Genomic DNA, 10,379 nt, shown 5'->3' with positions numbered 1-10,379 from the left:
AGGCAGTGGACTTCGAGCCAGAGGAGGACGATCTGATGGACGAGGACGTGGATGCCTCGTCGTCTCCTAGGGCTACAATTCCTAAGCTCAAATCTGCCATTACTGGAGGCTCATCCTCCGCTCCTAAGAAGACCAAGGGACGTGGTTTTCGTGAAGAAGCTGCTGAGGCTGACCGTAATGCCCGCATGTCTGCCCGCTTTGATTCTCTCGATTCTGAAGGCGGTCCTGGTCCTGAACGATGTCAGTTTCCCTCTCTCTCTCTTTCTCTGTCTTATCTTTTCAGTACATTTTAGAGTTTTGAGAGAACGTTTTGGATTTTTACTCAAAAAAATGAAATTTAGGGTGGGTGATTGAGTGCATTCTAATTTATAGATAGTAAAATATTTACTTTAGCCAAGAGCTCATTGGAAAACAAATGCAATTGCAGCACTGCTCTCTAGGTTTTAAACATCCAAATTGTATTCTGGAAAAGGAACCAATTTAAAATTCATAAAGTTTGGGATAGAGGAATAATGAATGGTAATATTAGGTTTGGAGTTGTGTTCTCAAAAAATATTAGGTTTGAGTTGTGTCTACTATGTGCAAGACCAGAAAAGAGATGAAGAAAGAACCATCCTACATTTTCCTGCTGTGGAAGTTGGTTCCTTTGTCTACCCAGAGAAAGGAAATTATCTGAGAGAGAGGGGTCTTGAAATTAGTAGTTTTTAATTTATTAAAATGGTGCTACTCACTTCTCAAAGAGCACAGCCCACCTCTTGTGCCAATCTGGCTTAACTGAACTTACCCTCCAAACGATGGGAAGTGTTATGGAGTCCGCAACCTATTTGAGCCACAAATAGACAAAATTAACACAAGTAAGCCACATTTTTAGAATGTAACTAAAATAGGTTTAGCGGAACTTTTTATTTCGTTTTATGTACTTTTTCAAATGGCAGCCGTTAACTTGGTTAGCGTTTAAATTTTGATATAAAACAGAAGAAATTCTTCCACTTTATAAAACGGAAGAAAAAATTCCACATAAAATGGAAGAATATCCTTCCATTTTATAAGAAAGAATTCACTTTACCAAAAAGTCTGCACTGTTGGGCGTGGTCCCCCTACCATGTGTAAAAAGGAATAAATTCTAGTGGAAGATATAAAGTGGAAGAATTTCTTCCGTTTTATATCAAAATTTAAACGTTTATCAAAATAACATATGCTGTTTGAAAAATTAGATAAAACAATCCAGTATTGTATCGCACTGGATTGCTTTGATGAATGTGACATTTGGATAGATTGCATCATTTTTCGTTGTTACATAATGTCACACATCAACAATTTGAAGGATAAACCTACATGGAAAGTAGGGTACGAGGTAGAGTTACTATTAAAAGCTAGGGCAAAGGATAAAATATGATTATTAAATAATAAAGTAAAGACTAAAATGAGAAAAAGAGGTCATGATGCGTTCACTCCAAATCGGTTGTTATGCAAAATGAGACTTTTCGCTATTACCAAACGATGAATTTAACTATACGATGCAATAAAATTTAAGTAAAAATCAAGTCAAACATTGTATTTAGACTAACTACAATACAATCGGTAACAACCATCCAAACAAGCTGTTAGTAATTAACATCAACGAAGTGTCAGCCAGATATGGCCTTTGTTTGCTGAGTGCAATTTTGTTTCTTTTGATGAGGTAAGAAGAATTTCAATAAAGATTATTGAGTTTTCCTGAATTCAAATTTCTGCAGCCATTGAAGGATGGATTGTTTTAGTTACTGGGGTTAATGAAGAGACACAAGAAGATGATCTTCATAATGATTTCGGTGAGTTTGGAGAAATCAAGAATTTGCATTTGAATCTGGATCGTCGGACTGGATTTGTCAAGGTAATCCATTTCTCTTCTTTTTCAGACTGTCGAGTAATGTTCTGTTGCTTGTTGCACAATTTCTGTTCATGGGATAAGATGCTGACTGTGGTGGGACTATATGAATAAATGGTCAATAGTGAACACTGGCTGTTGCATGCGTTTATTTTAGTATTATTGCATTTCCATCAGGTCACTTTTCAATGAAGAAGTGCAATATAGTAACAAGAGCAGAGCAATCCTTGTTAATAGCTTAGCTAGTTTAGAAGTGCTTTCTGTAGTTCTCACACCTGTATAGTTCTCATTTCTACCTATGTTGGATGTTTGACCATTGAATCATCCACTATTGACTGGAAACTTTATGTATGCATGGAGCCATGAATATGTCCCATGTTGGAACAGAATCCAAGATTCACTTATCAGAAGTCATTTGTTGTCTTTAGAATGCAATTATTGAGGGTCTTCAAACCTCTAGATAGGATAACTCTTCATTTGTGTGTCCTTCCTTACTGAAGGGAGACATCTTACTTTATGCAGTTACTGTTTGTGATTTGCATTTTCATTAGCTTGGAGCAGGTCCTTTCTATTCTGTTACTTGAAGTGAACTGTTTGTGTAGGGATATGCATTTATAGAATATGAGAGCTTTGAAGAAGCACAAAGAGCTATAAGTGAGAAGGATGGAGCTGAGTTTCTCACACAGACTATACATGTTGCTTGGGCATTCAGCAGGGGTCCTTTCAAGAGGAGGAATGCTAGGAGGAGGTATGTCCATAGTTTATCCATGCTATTGTGTCATTGTTACATGTGATTTATAGGAAATGAAGCAGAAAATCTGAAGAAATGATGCCTGAATCTATGAAAACACTACCTTTTCAGTTTAATCATTCTTTTCTGAATGAAGTTAAGTAGGTTTTGATGGTTGTACCTCGTATTTATTTCTTTTTATTTTTAAGTCTGCCGTTATTTGGGGGGTTTTGGGGTACCGGTGGGATGAAGTACTTGGAGAGTTGGACCCTGGAAGCCTCAGTTCTCCAGCGATGTGCATAATTCTGAAATGACTCGGACAGTTTCTTCTGTATGTTGGCTAATGAGAATCTGTTCGGGGTAATTTCGATATTGAACCTAAAGCAATTCATGAAATCCTTGTCCATTTCCTGCCTGTCATGTCATTTGCGAGGGGATCCTGACGAGTGTACCAAGTCAGAGCTTCTTCCAAAAGACTTCGGATGAACAACTTTATCCTTAACTTCTCGTTCCTCCGTACACTGACTAGCTTGTCGCAGTAGGCTCTCAGATGTGTATGAGGATCACACGTTCTGTCAAATATGTCGAACTTAGGTGGCTTGTACCCCACTGGCATGTCGATGTTTGGGTGGGTACATAAGTCATCATAGTCCAGGCTCTCGTTTCCCCTGGTGATCTGCAAGCTTTTAAATGCCTTTCTCGTATCGTGGAGTTTTCTGGCTATCAGTTCTTCTTCTTTCAATCTGGCATCCTTCTCTATTTCTGGGTACTGATCCACCTCGCATAGGACTCTGGCCTTAATCGGTGCCATGAACTTAGGAGCTTCAACTGCATATGCGGGTGGCACAGGTAGCTCATAGGAAGTGGTGATATGTACCCCAAGTATGTGCTGCATCGTTGGGTAAGCAGGCATGGTAACAACCTGAGTTGGTAATGAAAGGTTATGTGTAGTTTTTACTGCAGGGGGAGGAGTAGGTGGGAGTTATGCGTAAGATGGGACATATGGAGTTTGTCTGGGTAGGTTTGGCAAGTTGGTGGGAGTGACCAGAGGTAGGCCAAAATTGGCAAGGCCGCAAGGGGAATCGGATGTGGATGTGTATATGAAGGTAAATGTTCAGGAACATGTGATTTCAAGGACGGAAAACGAAGTGGGTGCGGAAAGGTGGTTAGAGTGAGTTTGGTTCCGGCACTTGTTGCGGCTCTTCCCTCAATATCTCTAGTTCTTGCTCCAGATGAGCCATTTGTTTGTTGTGTTGTGTATCTGGCCTTTTTTGTGAACCTTTTATATTTTCCACAGGTATTAGGAGGGTTGTAGTAGTGTTTGACTCATGATTCATTGAATTCAGTCATCCTTCTCTGGGACCTTAGGTTGTACTGTAACTCAGTCTGTTTGAGGATCAAGACAAATCAACCTCTGTTTCAACTGTCAGGGGACAAAACTAATTGCAAAAAATATCAAAAGGTGAAGAGTTAGTTTTGACGAAGTAATCAAGTGTCTATACAATTAGCACGTTGGGTTAAGCATACAAACAATAATGCCAAGAAAAAATAAGTTGGAACAGACTACCTCTTCACCTTAATCCAGTGTATTGTCGACTTTAAGTTTACTATGTGAAGCCTGGTTTTTTATCCATGCAGAAGGACCTTCTCACTTTTATCACACGATTTGCTTCTGCAGACACCAGCATTACATCTTTTAGTCCTCCTCCTTGCCCTTTTCTGAGGTGGGGGTTCTGTTCTTCAGAAATTGATGGTCAATATAGTATTTTCAAAATGTTGAATTTGGTACTATTTAACCCAAGTTGAGATGGATTGAACTAGATTTCGCATCAATCATGCTAGGGACTGAAAGGACTGACATACTATATTATGCACGATCTTGATTGTTGCCAAATTGGGGTATATTGTGTCTGGTTTGGCTTTCAACTTCTCTTTCTAGTTAAATAATAAATCATCCCTAGCCAGCTATGTTACTTTGGATCCTTTAAAAATGTCGACGGGTGTGTGTAGGATCTATTAAAAGTAGTGCATTTTTGAAGAATCTGATATGGGTGAGGCAACATTGTTGGAGGGTTCGAGCAACATAGCTAGCCATACTATAAGGATATATCTGTCCTAAACTTCAAGCCAAACAGGCACACTTCAGCTTTTCTTGCAAATTGGGCCCATTTCAAAGTTGAACGACAATCACTAAAAGCTAAATTGTCGAAGCTACATCTGATGGTAGACAAATCCAGATTGTTCCTTTTTAAGTAAGCAAACAGCCAAAGAGTGTAGCAACCGATGGCCTAATTGCCTGCCTCATTTTACTAGCGTAGAATGTGAGATATGCACGTAAAATCTATTTATAGTATTGGTTATATGATTGAATGCTGATGACTAAAAGGTGTTAAAGGGGGAGAGGTAGGATAGACCTAAAATCTCATGAAAGTCTTCTCAAAAGACTTGCAATGTCTTGGAATTCTTACAATCTTAGCAAACAACAGAATGCAATGGAAGCAAAAGATCAAATATATGGGATTAAGGCTTATATCTTGTTTGGCCAAACATCTAAAATCAACTTATTTTGGGAAGTATTTTTTTTTCTTTTAAAAAATGCTTTTAAAGAAGCACATTTGGTGAGAAGCAATCTATGTTTGGCTAATCAATTTGAAAAACATTTTTTTAAGCAATTAGTGTATGACCAAGCTTTTTGAAAGTGCTTTTAAGAGCCTGTATGGATTGGCTTATTTTAAGTGCTTTTAAGCCAAAATAACTTTTAAGCAATTTTGTAGTGTTTGGGTATAATAAAGAAGTGCTTTTGAACACGTTATTAAGCCAAAATAACAAAAATAAGCCAATCCTATCTGATGACTTTTAGATTATAAGTCCATCCAAACATGCTCTAGCCTTGTATTTTCTCAAAAGTGTTTTCGGAGAAAAACTACTTTTTTACCTTGTGAAAAAACAACTTCTGTTGCTCCTTAAAATCACTTAGTTTCCCCAAAAAGTTTGGCTAAACTCCTCATGTTTTTAAAATAGACACTTTTGGCCTCCTAAAAACTTGGCCATACAGGCTATTAGTCATGTAGGTTCACTTACATCAGGTGCCATGTTTGTTAGTAATCTTTGTAGCCTATCCAGAGTTTGGTATGTCAAAAAAATAAAATACAGTGAGTTCTAGTTTTGGAGAAACCCAAACTAAGGAGTATCAGGATGAAACATATCCAAGTGGAGCGAAAACATAAACTGAGGATTCATGCAGCCCACCCTAACTTGTTTGAGTTAGAAGCTTAGCTGCTGTGTTTAATGTGGACATTGTTGAACTTTTTCTCTCAGTTTGGTGAAGGAATCTTTGTAAGTAGGATCTTCAGTTCCTCCCAACAACACACTGAAAATAAAATTGAAAAAATTAGAGACGGAAATCAGATAGCATAGTTAATGATTTCCTCAGCGAGTTAACGTCTTCCCGAGTTTGTAAGGACCCCTTAGAATCAAGGACGTGGAAGTTTTTTCATTTATATCAAAATAGAAAAAGAATATTAGAAAATACTCTTCTTTTATGTTTGTATTTGTGAAATTTTGTCAGGTTTTGAGTTGTTGAAGTATTATCTAAAACACAGTGGATCCTTATTTGATTCTTATTTCTGCAGATCACCACATGGCCATCGTTCTAGAAGTCCCAGGCGGAGATTCTAATAATCAGTGTGCAAATGCAATGGTCATGCGGCTTACTTGCAGTTTTTCCCAACTTGTTTGATCCTGTCCTGAATTTTGTGTATGATATTACTTCACTCACTCTCAGTTTTCTCCAATTTGCCTATCTTAACTACCATGTGCAGACGGTATTCAGAGCTTTCCCTGCAGCATTGCATTTTCATATTGGCCTCTGAGATATCTAGATTCTGTTTTATTCGTGCAGAATATTCAGCACTTCCTAGCATTATTTGAGATTGATCTTTTTTCCTTGTGAATGGGATGTTAGTAGGATTTGAGTTTTGCAAAAAACGTCTCTTAAGTTGTGTTTTCTTAGATTTCTGTTGAGGTGGATTCACATTATCTATTATGGTCTAAGCAATACTACTACTCTTTTGGGAACCTCTACTTGAATTTCCTATTAGTTAACTCCCTCCGCCATACATTATTTCAAAAAAATAAATTAGCGATAAATAAATTTTACAGTTGAACAAAAAAAATCTATCGCTAACTTTCTTATGAGATTGGGTGAGGAAATCAGAAAATTCCTCTGGCGTTATGACCTTTACCTCAACACTTCGAATTATTGAAAAGTTTGTAGCTACGAACAATTTAGAGACAATGTCATCGTTGATTTCAGTTTTTTTAAAAGTGTCATTTTAACTGTCACTTTAATTCTTTTTACGATCATATAGGAAAATGCAAAATGCAAGGTATAATTTACAGAGTTCCCTATTCCTATTATATCTTCTTGCTTTTGAATGCTATGTCATTAATGTATTGTTGGAAACAATTAATTTTTCTTTTTATTCCATTTAGTTATTTTTATCTTTTCTTTTTTAGTTTTTTTTAAAAAGAATGTCTCTTTCCTTTTTAGCAACTCTATAATTTCAACTTTTTCACATAACATATTCAAACTTATAAAATTACAAATCATTTTAATATATTTAACATATCTTTAATTTAAAAATTACAAAATTCAAAAGTCGGAGCGCAGTATGTGGTTGGTGGCAGACCAGTGGAAGAGTAGGACAATTAGATAATCCAGGGAGTCCAATTTCCCTTCGTAGTCTTCGATTTAATTACTAATCGTTACCATTTAGGGGAGCAAAAACACTTAAATAACAGCTAAGCTTAGAACCCTATAAATGTACTAGCAATGATAACTTAAATCTCACAATTACTCAAATTAATAATAATTCAATTTAAGATGGCTAAATTTCAAATCTTAACCATGCTGCTTTTTTGCTTCCTCCTCCTCACATTAAAGGGTATGCAATAAACCATCTTTTTAATATATAAATATATACAAGTTTTAATGTTTTTTATTATTGTTGTTGTTGTTATTATCATCGTTATCATCATTGTTGTTAAGTTTCTTCATCTTACAAAGATAATAGGATAAAATTATTTCAAAGTGTACAAGTTTTTACTTTTCTAAAAAAAACTATCATATGTTTCAATTTTTCTGTTTTACTTTCTATTTTAATCAAAAAGAAAATATTACTTTTATAATTGGTAACTCTTTAATTTTATCATCCCACATAACATATTTAAGATCACAAAATTAACATTTGATCATGTGGTGTAGCCAATATCGATTTTACAAAAACAGATATACTCTCTCGTTTCTATTTATATGTCATCCTTACTAAAAATAGATGGTTCTTAATAATTGTCATTTCACAAAATCAATACATAAATAACATTATTCTTCCATTTTTACCCTTGAGAGTTATTAGCCCTGAAAGTATAAATTTTGACTAACACTGAAAAACTAAATAATTAATTCATATCCATTTATGATAGTTTGAGGGTATATTTAGATGACTTTGATTTTTTATTTTTTTTGATCTTGTGTAGAAATAACAAATGTGGAAGCATCTAGTAATGGCTGCCAAATGTTTAGTCGAACATTTCGAGGTAGTTGCCTTGGTCGAGAACAGGAGTGTGAAGATCAATGCACTAATTTCGAACATACTCTTCGTGGACAATGTCATTTTGAATATTTATGGGGATGTCTTTGCTTTTGCTACGTTTGCTGAATGAACAAATTAATTAGTATATATTTACTCGTTAGATAGAAAATAAAGATAACCACTTTGTTGCATTTTGATTTCTTGTTGAAATAAGTGTATGTTATCTGGATTTGAGAATGATATATATAGTATGTTAAACGTATATGTACTTGAGTGTTTATATTAATTCAATAAATACATGTTTTTATACTCCATTAATAATTAAATGGTCACTTTCCAGTTTGGTCAAATGACACTCCCGTAGGAATGTTGGAACAGCCACAAATGTATCCATCACAAGGGCTTCACGAGGATCCTGCAAAAGGAAAGAAATAGAATGGAGAAGGGAAGAGTGAGACGGGTTAGCTTGCAACTCATGATCCTTAAGGATCAATGCACTTTCAACTCCCACATCCTCCCTTATCTCTTTATGCTCATCCAATAACAACTTGGCCTTTCCCTTCAACTTCCTCTTTTCTCCTTCTCCTTGGGCCTCAGCCTCCGAATGTCTCTCCTCCTTTTTCCTTTTATCCCTCAACTTATCCATCTTTCACAACTCTATGACTTGGGATGGTGACATTGGCTTAAGGACATATTTACAACCCATCGACATGACGGTATAGGTGTTGTGCCTTCCATCATGTATTGACGCGTGGCTGTGTTGCCAAGGCCTCCCGAGTAGTACATGACTAGCTTGCATGGGAATCACATCACAAATTACAGCATCATGATATTTCCCAATTTGGAACTTAATCAACACCTGTTCATGTACCCTCAATTCCTCTTCATTTAACCATTGAAGTGTGTATGATTTAGCATGCTTAGTGGTAGGAAGCTTCAAGTAGTCCACCACTGCAGTGTTGGCAAGGTTGGCACAAATTCCACTATCAATGATCAACACATATACTTGGTTCTGGATAAGGCACTTGGAATAGAAGATATTCTCCCTTTGCTCGTGATTGATCATGGCCTTCCTCGGTATAGTTCGCCTTACCACATATGATGGTAGTGTGAACTCCTTTTCCTTGGACCAAGTCTCATCCATTCGTGATAGCCCATCCTCTATGGCAGTTAAACGCTCATGCATGCGCCCCATCATCCGACTTACATCCATGGTCGCTTCCAAGATAGTTTCCAAAGTAACCTTCCCCTTAGGTGGGTGGGTTTCACTTCCGGTTGCCATGGTACCTAACAATTAAGACAACTCAACAAAAACATCACACAACGTTTGCGTTAGTAAAACGAACTCACAATCACTCGTGTTTACACACCTTTGATTGCCTCTCATACTGGTGCGACTAATGTTGAAGATTGCTTATACTCGGTTGATCACAAGGTCTCAATTTCTACTCTTGGCCAGAGTGGAATTTTGTTTCAAGAAGAACGGATGACTCGATTAAAGCAAACGAACTTGAGTCTAGAAGTTATCTACGAAGTAAAACGAATAAAAGCACAAAAAGAAAAGGCACTAGCAAAGAAGTGAATTCAAGAACCAATAGTCAACAAGTAGAGTAATTACGAGTTGAAAATCAGTTAAGGATTCTTGTCTATGAACTAGAATCAAAGAAATGAAACTAGCTATTAGAACCTGAGATTAGAAAATGTCATAAGACGAGTTTCCCATCGCCAAATTGCTTGTTTTCTTCGCCTAATGTGAAGTTCAGCTCGCCAACTTGAAGATTGACTCACCAAACTTGACAATCGGAAAAGGCAAATTGGCGATCTGGGTGGAAGTTTGGCGATGCGCCGAGTGGATTCGGCGACCAAGGTTGAGCTCGCCGAAATTTCCAGTGTCTTCACCAAAATAAGGTCCAACTCGGTGGCCTAGCTGCCCAAAGGGCGAGGCGCTGAGTGGAATGGGCGATCCAAGTCGGGATTTGCCCAAATTCCTCAAGTTGCAACTGCAAGGCTCCGAAAATTTAACCTTAGTGGTCTCCCTCTCTTCCTTGGCCTTTTGTATTTACCCTTTTTTGGTAAATTCTCTTTTATACAAACACCTTTGAACTTTCTCTTTCTTCCTTTTTGGATCAAACTCTTTCTCTTTCAAATATTTCCTTCTTGAAGATTTGAATGTTCTTCAAGAACAACA

The 10,379-nt window shown here is 36.8% G+C and overlaps 1 protein-coding gene across 1 annotated transcript in view; it reads left to right on the top strand.

Annotated features, from left to right (window-relative positions):
* The window catches only part of LOC102577678 (uncharacterized), a 7,142-nt gene extending 534 nt beyond the window's left edge, over positions 1 to 6,608 (top strand). The window contains 4 exon segments of the mRNA NM_001287880.1: positions 3 to 240; positions 1,737 to 1,873; positions 2,470 to 2,615; positions 6,230 to 6,608. Of these exon segments, the coding sequence (NP_001274809.1) occupies positions 3 to 240; positions 1,737 to 1,873; positions 2,470 to 2,615; positions 6,230 to 6,275 (567 nt within the window). The 3' untranslated portion in view covers positions 6,276 to 6,608.
* Positions 6,609 to 10,379: the final 3,771 nt, after the last annotated feature.

The sequence above is a fragment of the Solanum tuberosum genome, unplaced genomic scaffold (genome assembly GCF_000226075.1).
Source record: "Solanum tuberosum cultivar DM 1-3 516 R44 unplaced genomic scaffold, SolTub_3.0 scf00133, whole genome shotgun sequence".
NCBI lineage: Eukaryota > Viridiplantae > Streptophyta > Magnoliopsida > Solanales > Solanaceae > Solanum > Solanum tuberosum.
Note: the sequence above shows the minus strand (reverse complement) of the source record. Positions and strands in the feature narration are given on the sequence as shown.